We start from the raw sequence: 21,258 nt of genomic DNA on the forward strand, positions 1-21,258 counted from the left end.
TTAAGCTTGTATTGAAAATGTGTTTGCATGGTTGAATATGGGTTTCCAATGAACTAAGAGTTATCTAGATTTCCTCCATTGTAGAAGTAGAGACATCCCAAAATAAATAGATCCTTTAAATTCACATCTACTCATCCACCAACACACATCAATCACACATTAAATCATATTCCTCACCAGCACATATATCTCACCTTGTAATCCGTATCTACTCATTTACTGACACACATCAATCACACATAGGATCATATTTCTCACCACTCATAAACATTATTATTTGATTGTTATTTTTGCAATAATAACAAAGCTTATGGTTAGTAATTGGTTATTGAGCCTTCTCGAGTCATTAGCACTAATCTGGTGTACATATTAATGAAAAACTCGAGTCATTAGCACTACTAATCTAGAGTATTTATAAATGGAAAAGTCGTCTACAATTTCATTAGGATAAGGCTTTAGTTGTTTGTAGCAATGGCTCATTTCGATTTTGGATAAGAAAACTATCACTAAGAGAAAGCAATATATTTTCTCAAAGGTCAAGGAGAGAGTCTCTCATAAAATCTCTCATTCTGAAGAGGTATTCTCTATTTTCAGAATAATCGTCACTAGTTTTGAAAAACTACTAAAAAGTGACATTTTCTCAAACTGGAGCATTACAACTTCCCAAAAATGAGCCGAGAGCATCAAAAGCCTCACATCATTCTCTTCTAGTGCTTGGCACCTCTAGTGCATGTTGTAGACTCTTTTTAACTGATCCAATTTTGAAAATATTTTCAAAGACTCTTTAAAATATTAGATTTTGTTCTTAAGTCTTTAACAGGTTACTCAAAAGGCTTAATCATGGCTAACATTGGTGTTTCTAAGTATGGCATAACCACTGGAAAAAATTAGGTACAATGTTTCTTTTTGGAAAACCAAATGCAGCTATTCGCGTTGTAAAAATTGCTACTAGGTTTGCATGGTTGGTTTGCTATTTTGTACATGTTTACCAATTGTCTAGCCTTTGGTTGTTGCACATAAGTAACAACTAAGAGAGGCTAAGATACACCAATGGTTGAAGTGCTCATATCTATGCATGAAGCTCCATCAAAAAACTTAATGCCGAGTATCAAGTACTCGAGTTGCATTTGCCTTCAAAGCTTTTCCATTCATTTCATCATAAAATCAAAGGAAACGAGATTCACCTTTATGTTGGCAATGAATTCATTGCTAGACCAATTTGTTAGATCATCCTCTATCCACAATTTTTGGAGGAAAAATAGTGTTACTTTTCTTACAAACAACACATAAAACTTTTACACAAACTTGCATGCAATCATTAAATTCTATCTCAAGCATGAGTGATCTATACATGCTAGTACTTTCCCTGGAAAGGCTTGATAACCCTCTCTCTTCAGAACATTTTCTTATGTTATATCAAATCAAACTTTAGCTGCTTACCCCTCAGTACAAACATCAACAAAGGGCATATCTTACTATAGGCCTACTTACAATCAATAAAGGCACAAAATCCTGCCCTTTTCATCCAAAATTTAGCTAGTTTGGACTCAGTGATACATACATCAATTGTTGCAAGGATTCTAGTTTACTTAAATGACTCAAATGATTCTACTGAGAGGCTTAGGAGTATATGCATCATCACCTTCATCTCCATTTAGGACATTGTTTGCCCTCTACAAGCATCCACATTCCAAGACTCAACATATCCACGAGTCTCCTGCAATTAAGCCAAGAAAACTACCTCTCGATGTCATAACCAAGTCAAAAACCTGCCCTGGAGTTTTTGCAAGCAATTTGTTGTGTTCATTGCACCTTGCAACTTCTTACAAGTTCTTGGATATTGTTGAGTTCATTAAGTCTCATTGAAGACTTTGGGTTCTGGAAACACTAAATCATACTGTAATCTATCAAGGCATTCTAAACTCTGCACAAAATCCAGGTACCTTACGTCCAAGCACAGTTAGAAGACTTGCAGTTGATTACCAAGGTCGAATAGCAAAGCATGCCATCCTCCTGCTCTTTCATTGGTTACACAGCAAATGATGCCTTAAAAATTCAATCTCTGCAAACACATTGATATTGGGCATGTCTAGTGTAAGGTTAATTGCTTGCATTTTTATCACGAGTTAGAGACGCAAGGTGACGATGGTCAAAGAAGGATCCAGTTTTGTTGGAGGGCAGTTTTGTTGGAGGGCCATGCATAGTTACATAAAATCCACTTGTTAGTTGAAATAAGACGTGTAAAATACGCCTCATAAAAATCATCCACAGGTCAATATAGCCCCATAGTGGGTGCAGAACTGTGTAAAGCATGATAAATAACCAGCTGTGTGTAGATCCAGAACAAGAATCTGCGATGCAACATGTAGTATTCCCCTTGCCCAGTTACATGTGCACACTTATCACTCAAGTACAGCCACTTTTTTATCCTATGTAGTAGATCTGACCACCAATACTCGAAAGTTATTTTAAGATTTTTTTTATTACCTTCAAATTCAAAATTCAAATCAGAGGGGAGGGATTACACTGAACCTTATCTTTCTTTTAAGCATAGCCGCTGACCACAAGCAAGCTCCTCAGGTAGAAGTATATATCTTACGCACTGCCGATGACAGACATGACGCAATCTGCCACATTTACATGAACAGTTGTTTCCCCACCATATGTACATGAAGACCTCACCATCTACCTGCCCATTCTGGACTCATTACAATACCACAACCAATGCAATACAACTCCCATGTAATAACGAATAGGACCAAAATCTGTTATCTCGACTTCATCCAGCTGAACCACTTCTCTACCAATGTTAGTAGTTTGGGTAACCATCCAAGAGTCTCTTGATTTGAAGCATCTCTTGTTTCTTTGCCCATCTCTGTTACGCTCTTCTTTTGTAAAGAGGCCAGCTTTTTCTGCTTTGACTTACTTAGACTGCTAGCTGGCAATTCCTTCATCTTGGCAGCTTCACGAGCTTCAACAGACACGGCTGAGCTTCGATCGCTTCTAAACTCGCTAATCACGCCGGAACCCAGGCAGACGTCTCCTCTGTAAAAGGCTGCATACTGTCCTGCCGCTATCCCTTGATCATCGTCTGAAAGCCGAACCACTGCTGTGTCTTTCAATGCTTGACTGTTCTGAAAAGACAGACTACACTCATAAAACCTTGGACCATGGCGCACCTGAAACAAGGTCAATAGCTTGTGAGAAACTCACAAGGGTCTTCCTGCACATGCACGTGTGCGTGTGCGTGTGCGTGTAGAAGAGACAGGACTAGTGAGAAACAAGGACCTACCCGTGTGTGCGCGTGCGCGCGCACGCGTGTGTGTGTGTGGAAGACCTGCATGTTCTGCAAACTGAGAATCTAGCTTGCCCCTCTGCTCTGAGTGTCCTGCACGCTCTGCGTATTGAGCACCCACAGTGCCCTGTGCTCTCTCTTCGCAGCAGTCATCAATTCGAGCACCTTCAGCAGCCTGCGCAGACTATCAGCAGTGAACCCTACTGTTCGTGTCCTAAGCTGGTGTCTTGCTGTGAAGTGTGTGTGGGGTGTGTGTGCGCGCGCGCGCCAGAAACCCCTGGTTCAGCCTCGTAGCTTTTTCTGCTTTTTTCAGTACAGAGTCTCATTTTGGTCTTGTGTGTGTGTGTGTGTGTGTGTGTGTGTGAGAGAGAGAGAGAGAGAGAGAGAGAGAGAGAGAGAGAGTGAGTCAGGAATTTTCTGTCCCCTGCACAGTCAGCCGTCTGCAGATTTTGTACAGTTTTGTGTGTCTCTCTAAGCTTTGTGAACTTCTCTGTGGTTGTATATATCGACGCTTTTCTGCGTGAAATGTGAGAGTGAGTGGTGTGTGTGTGTGAGAGAGAGCTGGTTGTCAGAGCTGTGCTTTTCCTCCTGTGGTTTATCCTAAGTTTCTTCCTCCTCGGTTAGGGTGTGGTAGTGGATTTTTCTCCTTATGGCAGAAGAAGCAGCATACAAATGCAAGAAACAGGTAGATTTCACCTCAAGGGATGCGGCGAATAACATCAAAGAATGTCTCTCTGAGGATTTGCGGATGCCCAGAATACCTGGGAAGGTCAAGAACCTACTACTGAAGTGGTCATTCCCGTGCAGGAACTTATGGATCCGGTTGCCCAATATGCTTTAAATGTTGTTATCTTGTTCTTTCCGTGCACAAGATGTAGGCCAGTGGATTGATTTTTGGGAAAATTACCAAAATACCCCTCTAATTTGTGCAAATTCCCAATATTTTGTCATAAATTCCCAAAATGCCCTTCAAATTTTCCAAAATTCTCAAGGTGAATTTCCCTTTATTTTTTCCTCAAAAAGACACGCTGTCAGAGGGGTATATTTTGGTGCGAGAGGCTTTTATGAGGTCTTGTTGGCAATTGTTGGAAATGTCGCCTTTGTTTTTCAATATGCAAATGACGCATGTATTGCCGTGGGCACTTACTAAGGATTACCAGACTTTGATCTGCCACAGGTGGCCAGTTTGGGTGGAAATAGTGGGATTTCCATGTACATGAAAACATTTCCTAAATCCTACCTCTCTTGGCAGCTCAGTTAAGCAAAGTCATATGCCCCCCCAATTTGGACACTAATTCCAAATTGGGAGGGCATATGACACACACAAACCTACACCTACTGGAATTATGGTCAATTCTGGGGGATCCTATGGTAGGCAAAAGGCCTTTTTAACTCAGATGGGGACAATTTACGGGTGTATGTTTCGGTTGTGGTAAATTTGGGCATGCAATCTGAATGTCCAGAGCCTCTATTGAAACCGCCTTCTATTGTTCCTTCAATTGAAAATAATAATGTTTCTCCCTCTTCTTCATCTATGAAGACAAAGATGGGCGATTCCAATGGAAGCATGCATTCTCAACAGGATAAAGACAAATATAAGATTTTGGCAAATGTACAATCTAATGCAAAGACTGACACTAAGGGTAAAGCAAAACTGGTTGATTCTAAAGATGGTTGGCAAACTCCAAAAAGGGTAGCTAAACCACGTTTTTCACCTGCGTCAAGAAATTATGTGCCTGCCTCAGATGGGAAAAGTAGTGGGCAATCTGCATCTACCTCTCACGATCACAAAACGTTGGTGGAAGTGTAGGATAGAGTCGTTTGCTCGTACAAAGATGCTTTGATTAGTCCCACATCTGGGCCATCACCTGCACCTCCCTTCTTCGCAAGGAATGCATGTGGATTCTTCGTTGTTGATTGTTGGCATGGATGTAGATGTACCAATGGGCACTACTTCTTGATGGTCTCTTCTTGCAATTCTCATGTAATATTGTACAGATACATTCTCCTCTCAAATGTTTTACATACAATGTGCGCGGGTTTGTGCAATCATGATAAGTGGAAACTGAACTGGCACTATGTACATAACATAAAGCAAATATTGTAGCTTTGCAGGAGCATAATCAGCATGCATTCGCAAGTCGATCTTCATATTTTGCGGGATTTTAAATTGCTTTTTTTGTTTTGTTTTGTTTTAGAAGTCGGGTTGGGCACTCCGGGCCGTTCCCCTCATACACCAAAAAAGTGCACAAGACGACGACCAGGACTATGCACCCATGCTCCTAGGGCAGACACTTTTGTCACTAGTTTCCTCTCGACTACATGAGGCTTTGCTTCCGCAAGAGGCCAGAATTAACTACACTCTTTAGAGCAGTGCCCTTGAGAGACCCTTGCTCATGCTGACACTGGTAGTTATTCCGGTGTTTTAATGACAGTGCAACATGAATTGCAACCAATATTGGCACACAATGATCTTAAGTGACGACGGATGTTTGTTCAATGTCTTGTTCAGGGAAATTGTTGGTATACATGCTTATACTGCTTCAGCCCAAAGAAGCCACCTTTGACAAGATCTAACCAAATAACTTGGCGATCGCATGCATTTTGGTGTGGGGATTTTAATAATGCACCTGCAAACACTGACAATACGTCTAGTCATTCGCATATGTTGAGTTCTAAGCGTTCTTCTTAGGATAATATGGTCAATAATTTAGGTATTTTAGATTTGTGGGCCCTTACTCGCTCTACAGAGAGGGGTTATATTTTTACTCATGATGCGCACTCAAGATATCGAGCATGGTTGGATCGCTAGTACTTGCTGGGTACTCAACAATATAATATGTTTGCATGTACTTGATGAGCCTCCTCTTCCCCGTAAGCGTTATTGCATATCAATAATGCATATCTTTCGCACAAAGCCTTCCAAAATATGGTTGAAGTAGTGATTCCTCCTCTTATGTCTCATATGTTCATTGATGTGGATGTAGCCTGGTATCGTTTTGTTATGCGTATCCACGCAGCCATACAGGATTATGGTACATGGTACATGCAACAGCAAAGAGGCAAGGTAAAAGCAAATAAGGCCAGCAGTCAAGGTTAGAAAATCTTGTGGATTCTAGACTGCTCACTGTCTCTAAGCAAGAAACTTTATGTGTTGCAAAATTCTCTTTGATGCATAATAACAAGCGGAAACTAGAAAAATGAAGAGTCAGATTGCGACACTATGCTCTTATGAACAAAGGTTGTTCATCAAAACAATTTTCTAAGCTTGAATCATTTGCGGCATCTACGGCCATTAAAAGAGTCAAGGTTAATGTTGGACAATGGACTACTAATAAAATACAATTAGCACGTTCCATGGTGAATCATTTTTAACGAGTGTTTGCAGCTCATGAGGCTCCTTCGCAAGAGGTCTTGCAAGCTAGACAATTGATGTTATCGTATGTACATCCTATAGTGATTGTGGATGATGCAGATACACTTGAGGCTGCCTTTATAGAAGTTGAACTGCATAGTAGTTTGTTGCATCTTGGTCATTGGAAATCTCCTGGGTGGGATGGTCCTACGGTAGAGTTTTTCCTCCACTCTTGGGAATCCCTAAAACAACCTCTAATTTTCATGATGCACCATGCATGGATTACACAATCTTTGCCACAATCGTGGAAAGAAAGCCTGGTGAAATTGTTGCCTAAGCAAGCACTCTGTGAATCCTTTTCTAATTGGCGGCCCATTACGCTTATGCAGGTCATCTACAAATTAATGTCCAAAATAATTGCTACACGAATTAAAGATCATTTGTTTTCCGGCATACATGCCGCTCAATATGGATTCATTTCTCGTCGCAAGTAAATTATGGATAATCTTGTTGATGCTTTCATCGGCATTGACTATGCAAAGTATACTAGACAAGATGTGCTTATCATGCAAGTTGATATAGAGAAAGCATTTGATACTGTTCAGTGGGACTTCATAGTACAGATCATGGCAAGCTTATGCTTTGGATTGAAAATGCGTCGTGTGGTCTACTTTCTTTACGAACATAGTCAATCTTACGAAATAATTGATGGTGAGCTTACACAGTCGTGGGATCTTGGTTGTTCAGTCAAGCAAGGATGTCCTTTGAGTGCCATGCTCTATGCTATTGCCATTCATCCTCTATTGCTTTATTTGGACTTCTTGACGGCATCTGGTCAGTTGCATGGATTGGAATTACCATCTCGTAATCATTTTGTGGCACAAGCGTATGCTGATGATTCCTTGTTCTGGCCCAGCAATCATCCAGATGATGTTCATTGTATCATGGATGCCTTGCACATTCATGGGTTGGCTGCTAGCCTTCATGTTAACTTCCAAAAATCTAAGCTTTTGCCATTACATTAAAAGGATTGGCATCCTATATTATTGCCAGGTGAAATAGTAAAACCTGATCAGATAGAGCGGCATCTTGGATAGCTGTTAGCTTGGTCAGTGAACAATGCGAAATGTTTGGATTGGGTTAAGCATAAGATTAGATCCAAATTACAATATTGAAAATTGTCTACCTGGCCATTACATGTATGTCTCAGAATAGTGCAATCCATCTTGATAGCATATATACAGGTTTTCTTACCATTATTGCATTGGCTAACTTGTCAACTTCGTGCTTTCATGTCTAGGATTTTGGATCATTTTTTGTCTACTTGCTCGCATAAAAAAGGGTTGCAATTGCTTGCTATGGATAAACTATGTACTTCAAAGAAGTGTGGTAGTCTGAATATTTTACATTTGTGTTCTCATGATATTGCAAGGAAAGCCGCATTGTTAATGATACTGGTGGAACAAAAACAGCCTTGGACGTCGATGTTTGCTTTTTTGTGCTCTCATGCGGTTTCTACACCTTCTTTTGGTCATTGGAAGCCTTTCTACTGGGATGTCGTTTTTGAAAATTTGAAGCTACGATTCCAAGCTGTCGCCTTGCTTCCAGTCTGGTAGCGGATTGGAAACAAGTCACAAAGCAGTTTGTCATGGCATGGTAGGGATCTGTGAATGGCAATTCGCTCAGACTTGAGAGTTTGAATTAGAGTTTGGCTTTCAATCAAACCCTTGTTCAACGAACTCCAAGACCAATATATTTTCTCTCCCAGAAAGGTATTGATGCGATATCGGATGTTGTCGATGCTGATGGGCATGTACTCTTATCTCGACAAGCTGCTCTTACTTTTGGTCTTGGAATGCATTATAGACACATATGGCAAATCATCAAGGAAATTGTTGATTCTAAATCTCCCATTCCATCGCTTGTCGTTGAGGATCGACTTTGTGACTGGCATTATGCAAGGCCATCGATCCTCTCTTTATCTACAAAAAAGGTATATTGCCATTTGCAATAATCCTTTTGGCTAGAGGAGCACTGCAATAAGGTACGGCATATGGATAAAGGTACTATATGGTCGTGCAACAAAGTTATTAAAGTGTGGCATGGTAAACTTCCCTTGAAAGAGCGAATGTTCATGTGGAGATGTATTATTGGGGTTCTCCTAACTAGTAAATTTCTTCGCTCGAGAGGAATGGCCTCCTTGAGATGCGTTCGTTGTGGTGCCGGTACTGAGAATATTCCACGTTTATTGTGGTTTTCTTCTCACACGCAACAGTTTGTGGATTACATCTCTACATGTCTTCACAATAATTTTCCTCAGATCCATTTTGGCCGATATTTCTGGATTTTTGGAGTGCTTCGGCCGTATGCATACTTTTTCGATTGGGTTAGATTTTGGGTGCTTTGGACAGTTTGGAAAGCACGTAATTATCTCATGTTCCAACAGGTTCAAGTAGACTATGTTTTCCTCTTCAAAACCTCCCTTCGCCAATCTCTTAAATTTGCTCGGGTTTTGGATGAGCTCTCCCCCCTTCACTATGAGCTCTAATTTGACTAATTTTCCATGGGTTTTCCTCATTTTGAGCTTTCCCATTAGTAAAGCAAATGATATTACTAAAAAAACATGTGTGTGTGTTTGAGAGAGAGAGAGAGAGAGAGAGAGAGAGAGAGAGAGAGAGAGAGACCTTTTAGGGAAAACAAGAAGAGAGAAAACTTTTAGAGGGAAAAAGTGAGAGGAATGAGGTGCCTTTGAGACACATTGCATAGGCATGGCAAGGTAGGCCAAACAGATTGCATGACGATGAAGGGACAGCAGGGTATGTCTAAATCTCTGAATTTGAGTCGTAGAGCAATGATCTTAAAACAAGTGCATTGAAAAAAGTCTTTATCAAACCTTGCATCGTAGACCTGACAAATCATCAGGCAATTCACCATCAAGCCATTTGAAAGCATGAACTTCAAACTCGCGCCTTCTTTTCTCACCAGAATAGTACTCCTTCGACACAAAAACAACATTGTTTTCTTGATCCTTGTCAACAACATACCTGCACAATTTGCTGAACGTTACCCTTCTAGATGACAATTTACAGACCGCAAGGTTTTGCCTCCTCTTACCATGGTCCGTGAGATAGGCGTAGACCTTGCCTTTGACCAATCGTGTAGAACCAATAACCTTTGTGATTGCCAAGATATGTCCCTGTTTCAGCTTCCAAAATTCTTCCCTCTCTCTCCCCAAGATGTCGCGCTATGAAGTCACTGAATTTTACCTATAACAAGTATTTCAGGATTGCAAGAAGTAACAGAAGTAAAGACAACAAGCTGAACTACAACATTTTAGAGTCCAAATTGATTTATGATAGCAAATCATGCAAACAATACTTCGAACAAGCTGTTCTCCCATGTATAGAAAGGTGATTTAGACAGAGATTCACGAAGAGTCGTTCTTCCACACCTAAAGCACTTTTTGTTTCATTCAAAAGAACGTGTTTCCGTGCCGTCTACCTCTCCTCTGATTACATGAAGAAATATCAGGATGGGAATCCACAGCATTGCCCGCCACGTGTGAACTAGTCATCCAATCTATGACTCCAATAAACAAAACTCATGGGCTATGTTATGTGACCATCAAAATTTTGTCCTTTATTGTGTAGTCAGTGTGGTGTCCCCAGGAGGTGTATTTTTCTTGTTGCCTTCTTTAAATAAATGTTACCTGTTTTTTATCTATTTTATTTTTGCTTGTTCCCCCCCCCCCCCCCCCCCCCCGGAGCCCTTGAAAAGGTGCAAGTGGACGTTGTATGACTAGTATGAAACGGCTACAACCAATCGGGTTCCTCACATCGAGAATCTAGGTCGGTCAATCACTGTCTAAGTCCGCCAGTTAATATTGAATTCTGATCAGTATGGAGTGTGCACGCCTAAATGGAATTTGTGCCACGCAATAAGTCACTGACAATAAGTCGGGAGGGATTAGGAAATTGGACCAAATGGGGAAAACTGGGCACATGGCTTGAAGAAGGTTCACTCGCCTGCTACCTAGTCAACATCCATGAGGCTGAGGGCCAGCTTGGGGGCGCCCAATAGAGAGAGAGGGCTGATCTTCTCTTTTTGCAAGTGGATTTCCAAGTTTCCAGGTTTAATGAAAAGCTCACTGTAAGGTGCAGCGGAATGAGTGTTTGAACTTTGCTCAAGATGAGTGCTCCGAACTGTGCTCAAGGGTTCCTTTTACTTACGAAAGGGAGAGCCTTCCGTTTTTTCAATGAGAGAGTGCAATGGACACAAACAAAGTGAATGGACACTGTGAATGGAAATGTATGAGACTGAGAGATAGAGAAGAGAATACCACACCAGAGACGTTGTAAAACCCTCCTCCGAAGGCCCCACTCTGTATGGCGAGAGCGGTCTACTTATGATTGCACAAATCTCTACAATGCTTGGACTTGCCAACGATGTCGACGACGATGAGGACGACGACGAGACAGGCTGAAATCTGAAAACTCTAATGGCTGAAATCTGCAAATCTTTATCTGCTGAATTCTGACTCTATGTCGGTGACGATGTCGATGGCGACGATGCGACGACGACACGCTGAAAACGCAGATGCTGAAATCTGCATTTTCCGGGCTGAAACTGTAAACCTTGCGGAAACTTACCGCGCGGCGAGGAACTGTTGCGGGAAGGTGAGATCTACGAGGTTCGGGACTTGATCTGCGATGTCTAAAGGCTGAAAACTGAAAACGCTGAGGTCTCTTGAAGTTCCGTCGCGGAGAATCTGCAAAACGCTAGGGTGTGAAGCAGATGCAAAAACGCTAGGCTGAAAATCTGCAAATCTGTCGCCGGTTGTTTTGCAAATGCAAAACGCTAGGCTGATCTAATGTTCTACTGTCGCCGGAATCTGCAAGTGCAAATCGCTGGCTGATCTGGTCCAAAAACGCTAGGCTATTGTTGTGGAGCAAAAACGCTAGGCTTGGGGTTCTACTGAGAAGTTGCCTGTTGAGCGAGTGCTCCTGCTGCCTCTTCTGCCAATTAGTGCTAGTCTAGGTTTGGTTATATACAAACTTACTCAATTTGCCCTACCTACTTTCCAACAAAAGTCACTTAAAAATAATAAGTGGAAAATGTCAAAAATAGGAAAAATAGGTTAAATGCACTGGAAAAATCCCCTGAAGGATTCTGATGGGAATGCTTATGATCATGTTGTGTGCAACCAGAGGATATGCATCTACACTAAGTGTCTGGACATGCACGGTCTGCGGACAGACTCACAAAAGTGCCAGAACACTTCCTATTCTAAACTGACTGGACTAACTGAACCCTTGTCGTGTTGTAGCTTGTCCACGGACACATAGGGTTGGATGTGTCACGTGACATCCCCTCCTTTTCAAAGTGAGGTACTGGTACCGAACTATATGGCGTCAAGGGAGATCGCCAATAGCATCCGGAATCCTGGAAGGGACTCTTCGTCGGCCCACTCGAATGTGTGGATCGTGCGGTACTTGAACTTCATAAAGGTCTGCAACGCTTGCTTCTTTGGGCCGCGCCGAAAGCGACACAAAGTCTTCTGTAGCTCCTTCCTTGCTTCAACTTCGTCTAGAGTCATGCTTCTTTCTTCTTCAAGAATCTCCATGGCTGAAAATTCCTGAAACCATTTCCAACACAAAACCATGAACATACCGATTCCATGTAAAGTGAGTGGAAAAAATCTTGTCTTCCTAAAAGACTGTGCATGCAATGTAGATGAACAAAGAGACGGAGTGCCAAACCGTTCACCACACACGCAAACAATGAGATCGAATCTTTCTCTTTTGATCTCAAGCAATCAACTGTGGCAATTCACAACGGAAATGCCCATGCTTGGTGCTCATACTTTCATGTGCTCTTTCTACAATTGTGTCGTGCCAAGGAAGAGACATGGAATGTGACTTCCTTGAATGAATACTTTTCAGCTTTTTATGAACAATCCGCATACATTCGTGCTCATTCATGATTGAAACGTGCTCAACGTACAATATGTCTTGCCTAGGAAAAGGGATCACATAAAGACGCTGATGAAAATACAGGAACGATCACGAATGAAACACGTGAACAATGCGTGCGTATCAATCGTGCGAACACATAATACTTCCTGTGAGGGTTCTTTGGACCTAGGCTCGAGAGCCAAGATCGATCCTTTGTGATTGATCGAATCTGCAACGAGGTTAGCTTCGCTAAGAAAAGCATCAACTAACACATCATCCTTGTGAACAATCACATCATCTTCATGAAAATCCTCATGCTTGTGAGAAATCACATCTTGATCATCATGGAAATCATCATGCTTGTCATTGTCATTCAAATCATCATGCTCATCATTATCATTCAATTCATCATGCTTCTCATAATCATGCAAATCCTGTGTGTCATGCTTGGGAGAAGAAGAGACTGAGAGAGTCTCCTTTCCCCAAATTTCTTGTATCTGTGCCTGAACTTGAGAAAAGAGTTGCCAAAACTCTTTCCTGTGTCGGTCGCTCTGTTCTTGTCTTGCTTTGGCTGCCTTTCTTTCTGCTTCTCTTTCTGTGTTTCTTTCTGAGTGTCTGCGTTCCATTTCTGCCATTCTTTCTGCATTTCTTGCTTCGCGTTCTAACTTCCTTTCCAGAAACATTTGCTTCAACTCCTCCATAGGAGTTAGTGCAATCCTTGGAGTAGATGGGGAAGGGGGAGGGTCGGAAAAACCTCCTGGTGGGGAAAATTCTTCTTCGCCTCTCTCATGCTCATCACTCGAAGCGGAATGGAGTCATGGGTTCTTGTGGTCTTAGGTTCTTAAGTTCACGAGGAACTTGGGTTCTTGGGGGTCTTGGGTCTTAAGTTCACGAGGAACTTGGGTTCTTGGGGGTCTTGGTTCTTGAGGGTCTTGAGGGTCTTGAGGTTCTTGAGGTTCTCTTTCGCTTGCAAACCGTGTTTGAGAAGGATCTTCTCTTCACCCGAGTTCTTCTCTTTTCCGCGGGCGCACCCCTTGGCGGCCTTGCGCTCACACCAAGGTTGCTTTTTCCCACCTCACATCGATTGACCGGCCGCTAAGTGCACGGTCCGCTCTCAATGAGTGAAAAGAGGCACAAGGGGAGGCTAGACAAGCCTTTCTTTCTTGGGTTTCCTGTCACTCTTCAAAAACGCAATTAGGAATCGACACGCACAAGTGAACTTGGGTTCGTGCGACCGCAACAAGCAAAAAAATTCTTGGGATTCTTGTGGTTCTTTCCTTGAGTGATACAGAACACTGCCAAAGCTCTGATACCAATGTAAGGTGCAACGGAATGAGTGTTTGAACTTTGCTCAAGATGAGTGCTCCGAATTGTGCTCAAGGGTTCCTTTTACTTACGAAAGGGAGAGCCTTCCCTTCCTTTAGTGAGAGAGTGCAATGGACACAAACTAAGTGAATGGACACTATGAATGGAAATGCATGAGACTGAGAGATAGAGAAGAGAAGACAACACCAGAGACGTTGTAAAACCCTCCTCCGAAGGCCCCACTCTCTATGGCGAGAGCGGTCTACTTATGATTGCACAAATCTCTACAATGCTTGGACTTGCCGATGATGTTGACGACGATGAGGACGACGACCAGACGGGCTGAAATCTGCAAATCTTTATTTGCTGAATTCTGACTCTATGTCGGTGACGATGCCGATGGCGACGATGCGACGACGACGCGCTGAAAATGCAGATGCTGAAATCTGCGTTTTCCGGGCTGAAACTGTAATCCTTGCGGAAACTGACCGTGCGGCGAGGAACTGCTGCGGGAAGGTGAGATCTACGAGGTTCGGGACTTGATCTGCGATGTCTAAAGGCTGAAAACTGAAAACGCTGAGGTCTCTTGAAGTTCCGTCGTGGAGAATCTGCAAAACGCTAGGGTGTGAAGCAGATGCAAAAACTGTCACCAGCCAATGGCAATTCCATTTTTGTTTATTTTCTCTTTCTTTGGGGAATTTCTTTTGTTTTACCTTTTGGAAACACACCTCTGGAAATCTAACTGCCCTGCATTGCATAGCCAGTGTGGAACTGTTCAGAGAGAGTCTAGGCCTGAGGGCTAAAGAGCACTAAGGTTGGACAAGGACTATGGTTAGCCAAAGTGGGTCATTGGCCAGCCAAAGCGGAATCCTTTGCTACATAGGCTACATTTCAGTTCTGGGTGTGGTTGCAGTGTACAAGGAGGGTCAGATGACCTAGAAGAATGTAATGGCAGAAACTCCTAAATTTTAGGGACTGCTATTTTTGGACGGCAAAATGTCTTCGTGTCATTACGTGCAGTTTGACATGGGGATCATTTTGTTACTCTGTGGCCAAGTCAACAGAGGCTGCACGTGAGATATTTTTAGACCCGAGGGTCTAAAGCGGGAAAATGCACAATAGAGTGACACTTGGCACTCAGAGGCCAGTTTACTACTTAAAGAGAAGGCAAAAACGTGATTTTCAGCGGTGAGCTCGTTTTTGAGTGATGTCACAGGTGGAAGAGCTTCAATGGAGTGCTGGCTTGCCCTCTATGTACAGTGAGGTGCAGGATGTCATGACCTGCACACCTCTCATTGCTCTCTCTCCCGTATTCTTTATGGTTATGCTCCTCTAGTGGGCTCATCAAATTAACCAATGTACAGTTGTGTGGGTTCATGCGCGATTGCCGAGGCAAGAGCCTCTTGCACAGGTACTGAGTTAGCTAGCGGCTAATCCCCCGTAGGTACAAGTGATTCGGAGAGGTTTCACGTACGAAATCTCGTCCGATTCAAAGGGCAAGTAGCCCTATAGGTGCGGGAGCTCGAGGACTTGCTACGGATGCGACCGGCACGCAAAACGGAGCCCGAAACAGTGAATTACAGCCTACTGTGTATTTTTGCAGGTTTAGGGTTTTGGCCCTAAACGGACCCTAATACCCCCAGGAGGTTCGGGGACGCGAGGGGACCGCTGAACAAGTGATCTGGCGCATTTTCGCGGCAGAAAACAGAGAATTCAGCGTGCTGCAGATTCTCGCCAAGTTTTGCAAAGTGTCCGTATGTGTCAGGAAAGTCATCTAATGCGTGGGAATACTGATTGTGAAGGGTCCTAGTACAGTTATGCTGCCGAAATCGGGCCAGAACAGTTGAAATTCAGCCAAGGTTGTGCGGGGCAGCTTGTAGGGAACCACAGCTTTTATTCCCTCTGTTGAAAAATAAAGAAATACCGAAAGGGGCGCCTATTTAGGGACCAATCTAGTGTCTGACTCGCATACAGATGCATTCTAGCATCTGTATCCCATTCCCCTCTCTTGTGTCATTATAGCATAGATAGAATAGACGACTAATAATGGGTGAAAGCTAAATCAAGGTTTGAAGTAAAGTCTACCGCCCTTTTTGAAGTTAACAGGCCGGTTATATGGTTCCATCGACGGGATTAAATCACTTTTTCCTCAAAAAGTGAGCCTTGGTCAGTTTGGGTTAAAGACACAGAGAGAGTTTGGGATGACCTTGAAAACGCAGAGAGTTTGAAAGTAGATCAAGTGGATTTACAAGTGAGAAAGGCTACGAGAGTCTTTCTTTGGATACAGGTGAGAAAGGCTACGAGTCTTTCTTTGAATACAGGATGGATGGCAACAAGGAAGAGGGTTCCTCTTCAGAGGATAGACAGCCTATTCCAACTGCACATGAAATTGACGAGAGTTCAGGCCAAGCAGAGAAAGCTTTACAGGTTGTTACTGCTGTGACCATGTTCAAGCAATTGATGGAGAATCCAAGATTTATGGAGTTCATACAATCTTCATCAATAACACATCAAGTTCAAGGCAGTTTTGGCATGCCAAGAACAGTGTTTAGGGGTATGCAAGGCATGGTGCCCAACCCCATGTATGCAAACATTGGTTTGCACCCAGGATTTCAAGGCACACAAGGTCAGTTTGGGGTGTCACAAGGCAACTTGGGTATGGCTGGTTTTTCAATCCCATCAGTGAATATGACACCTGGACATCAACATGTTACTGGCCAGGGCGTACAGATGGCTCCCACTGGTGTACCCATTATGCAAGCTGTCTCTTTTGACAATTTGGAGTTAATGGATAAGCTAAGCCATACAAAGAAGATGATCAGTGAGTCCATTGACACATTCAATGGCTTTGATGAGAGGACAAAGGTTTTCTCTTTCCTCGAACAGTTTGACAAAGCATTTATTGAAAGGAGCATTTAAAGTCAGGAAAGCTGCCACTTTTCTGAAAAAAAATGCAAGTCAGTGGTGGAATACACTGTTGTTACAAGGACAGACTCCTTCCACTTGGAATGATTTCATACAAGTACCGAATTAGCTAAAGGCTAATTCAAAACAGGTACAGGATGATTTAACAAGATTAGAAATCTCGTGTAAATCAAAGGGCAAGTAGTCCTACTGATGCAGAAGATCAAAGGCTACGAATTGGTGCGATTGGCACGCAAAACAAAGCCTGAAAGAAGAAAATACAGCTTGCTGTATTTTTCTGCAAATTTAGGGTTTTGACCCTATTTGATGCCTTTTTGTCCCTAGAGCTTTGGGGCAGCTAGGGGACAGTAATACAAGTGATCTGGAGCATTTTAGGAGCTAAAAAACAGAGAATTCAGCATGCTGAATTTCCAGGACAGGTTTGCAAAAGTGCTCTAGTATGCGTGGATAATCACTTGGATATGTGGATTTTTCATTGTGAAGGTTTCTACTACAGTTATGCTGCCAAAATTGGGTCAAACAGAGGATTCTCAGCCCAATAAAAGTGACAGCATAAGGGTAGATCACAGGTTAATCTCCAAAGATCAAGATGAAGAGCAGAGAAAGATTGTTTTCGATGCTCAGTATGCAAATCAGTGATATTGCATAAAGGCTGAAATTGCCTGAGAGTTGGAAGATTCACAATGCGTTTCATGTGAGTCTTCTCAGACCCTATGTGGGTGATGTGCCAGAAGATATGCCAGTTGAAGATCAGCCGGAAGTCGAGGAACTTGACGAGATCTTGGTCCCTGAACAGATTTTGGCACAAAAAGAAAGAAAAGAGAAGGCAAGGTTGCAAGGTGCTGTTTGGTAAAGTTCAAAAGCTATTCACCTCTAGATGTCAAGTGGATGGAAAAAAGTGAACTTGCAGAGTCACTAAAAGTATGGGAACTTAAAACCTTAGTTTGCAACCTACCTTGACCCCTTGAGATTCAGAGCTACATGGATTGTCAGTGTGACAATCGCTTCTGAAGAAATGATGTACATGTTACTTACAGTGAGCTCAAATGAAGTGCATGTTACATGAATGTTAGAGCTGTACAGATTGTCAGTTTGGCAATTGCTCTTATGGAATGTCCAAAAGTTTGTTTAGTGCTATAGAAGTGAGTATTTCTTGTCAGTCTGTCAAGGGTACAACAATTATTTCTATTGAAGAGTACATGTGTAACTGCATTCTTAAACTGTCGGTTTGGGTATGCTCGAAAGGTTACTGGATTCAACGGGTACTAAAAGACAAGGGCAAAATGTGACGCTTCTATTTTGTCATTGGAAAGTTATGGACTCAAAGCAATGGCAAAGTGTGACGCTTCCACTATGTCATTGGGATAGGGTTCACACGCAGGTAATACATGTGTCAACGAGGAGTTGACTCTGAGCATGTATGTGTCGTACATGTGTCGACACAGTGTCCGGACACCCAAGTGCTGACTGTAAGTATGTACAACATAGGTGCAAACGAGGACGTTGGAGATTTCAAGAGGGGGGTATGTCACCAGCCAGTGGCAATTCCATTTTTGTTTATTTTCTCTTTCTTTGGGGAATTTCATTTGTTTTACCTTTTGGAAACACCCCTCTGGAAATCTAACTGCCCTGCATTGCATAGCCAGTGTGGAACTGTTCAGAGAGTCTAGGCCTCACGGCTAAAGAGCACTAAGGTTGGACAAGGACTATGGTTAGTCAAAGTGGGGGTCATTGGCCAGCCAAAGCGGAATCCTTTGCTACATAGGCTACATTTCAGTTCAGGGTGTGGTTGTAGTGTACAAAGAGGGTCAGATGACCTAGAAGAATGTAATGGCAGAAACTCCTAAATTTTAGGGACTGCTATTTTGGACGGCAAAATGTCTTCGCGTCATTACCTGCAGTTTGACATGGGGATCATTTTGTTACTCTGTGACCAAGTCAACAGAGGCTGCACGTGAGATATTTTTAGACCCGAGGGTCTAAACAGGGAAAATGCACAATTGAGTGACACTTGGCACTCTGAGGCCAGTTCACTACTTAAAGAGAAGACAAAAACGTGATTTTCAGCGGTGAGCTCGTTTTTGAGTGCTGTCACAGGTGGGAGAGCTTCAATGGAGTGTTGGCTCACCCTCTATGTACAGTGAGGTGCAGGATGTCATGACCTGCACACCTCTCACTACTCTCTCTCCCCCCTATTCTTTATGGTTATGCCCCTCTAGTGGGCTCATCAGATTGACCAATGTACAGTTGTGTGGGTTCATGCACGATTGCCGAGGCAAGAGCCTCTTGCACAGGTACTAGGTTAGCTAGCGGCTAATCCCCCGCAGGTACAGGTGATTCGAAGAGGTTTCACGTGCAAAATCTCGTCCGATTCAAAGGGCAAGTAGCCCTATAGGTGTGGGAGCTCGAGGACTTGCTACGGATGCGACCGGCACGCGAAACGGAGCCCGAAACAGTGAATTACAGCCTGCTGTGTATTTTTGCAGGTTTAGGGTTTTGGCCCTAAACGGACCCTAATACCCTCAAGAGGTTCGGTGACGCGAGGGGACCGCTGTACAAGTGATCTGGCGCATTTTCGGGGCAGAAAACAGAGAATTCAGCATGCTGCAGATTCTCACCAGGTTTTGCAAAGTGTCCGTATGCGTGTGGAAAGTCATCTAATGCGTGGGAATACTGATTGTGAAGGATCCTAGTACAGTTATGCTGCCGAAATCGGGCCAGAACAGTTGAAATTCAGCCAAGGTTGTGCGATGCAGCTTGTAGGGAACCACAGCTTTATTCCCTCTGCTGAAGAATAAAGAAATACCGAAAGGGGCGCCTATTCAGGGACCAATCTAGTGTCTGACTCGCATACAGATGCATTCTAGCATCTGTATCCCATTCCCCTCTCTTGTGTCATTATAGCACAGGTAGAGTAGACGACTAATAATGGGTGAAAGTTAAATCAAGGTTTGAAGTAAAGTCTACCGCCCTTTTTGAAGTTAACAGGCCGGTTATAAAAACGCTAGGCTGAAAATTTGCAAATCTGTCGCCGGTTGTTCTGCAAATGCAAAACGCTAGGCTGATCTAATGTTCTGCTGTCGCCGGAATCTGCAAGTGCAAATCGCTGGCTGATCTGGTCCAAAAACGCTAGGCTGTTGCTATGGAGCAAAAACGCTAGGCTTGGGGTTCTGCTGAGAAGTTGCCTGTTGAGCGAGTGCTCCTGCTGCCTCGTCTGCCAATTAGTGCTAGTCTAGGTTTGCTTATATACACTACCTACTTTCCAAAAAAAGTCACTTAAAAATAATAAGTGGAAAATGTCAAAAATAGAGAAAATAGGTTAAATGCACTGGAAAATTCCCCTGAAGGATTCTGATGGATTCTGATGGGAATGCTTATGATCATGTTGTGTGCAACCGGAGGATATGCATCTACACTAAGTGTCTGGACATGCACGGTCTGCGAACAGACTCACAAAAGTGCCAGAACACTTCCTATTCTAGACTGACTGGACTGACTGAACCCTTGTCGTGCTGTAGCTTGTCCACGGACACACAGAGTTGGATGTGTCACGTGACACTCACCTTCTCCCCTATCTCATGTAGCACGATGATTTTGCTCTCGTGCATCTCACTACCCCTTCACATATGATAATACCCCACTAGCTGGGCTTCTCAAATGACTATGTACAATCTTGTGGGTTTAATGCGTGTTTGCCAAGGCAAAAGCCTTCTGAACAGGAGCCAGATTAGCTAATTGCTCCTACAATAGACTTGGACACTCCAAGCCAAGAATCTACCACAACACACATGAGAAAATTGAAAGAACTGAACAAAACTGAGAGAGGGAGAGACAACATGGCAAGGCAAAGTTCCGCGCCCAGATAGACTCGCCCCAAAGACTGGCACCCCTTCTTGGCATTTCTTTATTATTATGCTTCACAAAAGGCTCAACTTGTGAAGCTTGAATCTGAGACATAAGTGCAAAGTTTACGAACTCTGCACCACCATAAACTTGCCTGTCCTTGAGGCGTGCAGAACGTCGAGGCTGTCTAGGGTCTAGCGGGTTTGGTAACTTCGTGACACCAGAGGAAGAAACTGTAGAGTAGAGCCAACCAGGAACTAACTTCTCCTTGCAAGGTGGGACCGCCTCCACCCAAGAAGAACCATCATCCACATCAGAATCGGTCTCACATGGCATGATCGGGTGAAGTAACTGGCTGCGGTGTAGAGGGAAAAGGAACACGAACAGGGATAGGGTCAGATGTAGGAGGTGGACGAGGAGGAGGTAGGGAAGATATAGGCTTGGATGCTGCCCCTCTGCAGGTGTGCTGAAGAGCTCCATGAAAGTCGCATCATGGCTAACTGTGGTGGTCTTGGCGTCAGGATCATAAAGCCGGTATCCGTCACACTCTCGTGAATAGCCTAGGAAGATGAGCTTCTTCG

The 21,258-nt window shown here is 43.2% G+C and overlaps 1 protein-coding gene across 2 annotated transcripts in view; it reads right to left on the reverse strand.

Moving 5' to 3' along the window:
• Positions 1–2,453: 2,453 nt before the first annotated feature.
• Positions 2,454–21,258, reverse strand: part of LOC147427794 (tRNA (5-methylaminomethyl-2-thiouridylate)-methyltransferase) — a 36,044-nt gene continuing 17,239 nt past the window's right edge. Inside the window, exons 8-11 of one of the 2 annotated variants that reach the window (XM_086496442.1) lie at positions 9,765–9,916; positions 9,544–9,694; positions 3,293–3,470; positions 3,017–3,179 (exon numbers count right to left, since the gene is read on the reverse strand). In XM_086496442.1, coding sequence (XP_086352568.1) covers positions 3,154–3,179; positions 3,293–3,470; positions 9,544–9,694; positions 9,765–9,916 — 507 coding nt within the window. In that variant the 3' untranslated portion in view covers positions 3,017–3,153. Of the gene's footprint in view, positions 3,180–3,292; positions 3,471–9,543; positions 9,695–9,764; positions 9,917–21,258 lie in introns of both variants that reach the window. The other variant, XM_086496441.1, reaches the window with a different exon arrangement.

The sequence above is a fragment of the Adiantum capillus-veneris genome, chromosome 23 (assembly GCF_014529385.1).
Source record: "Adiantum capillus-veneris isolate H3 chromosome 23, ASM1452938v2, whole genome shotgun sequence".
In the NCBI taxonomy this organism is placed as follows: Eukaryota; Viridiplantae; Streptophyta; class Polypodiopsida; order Polypodiales; family Pteridaceae; genus Adiantum; species Adiantum capillus-veneris.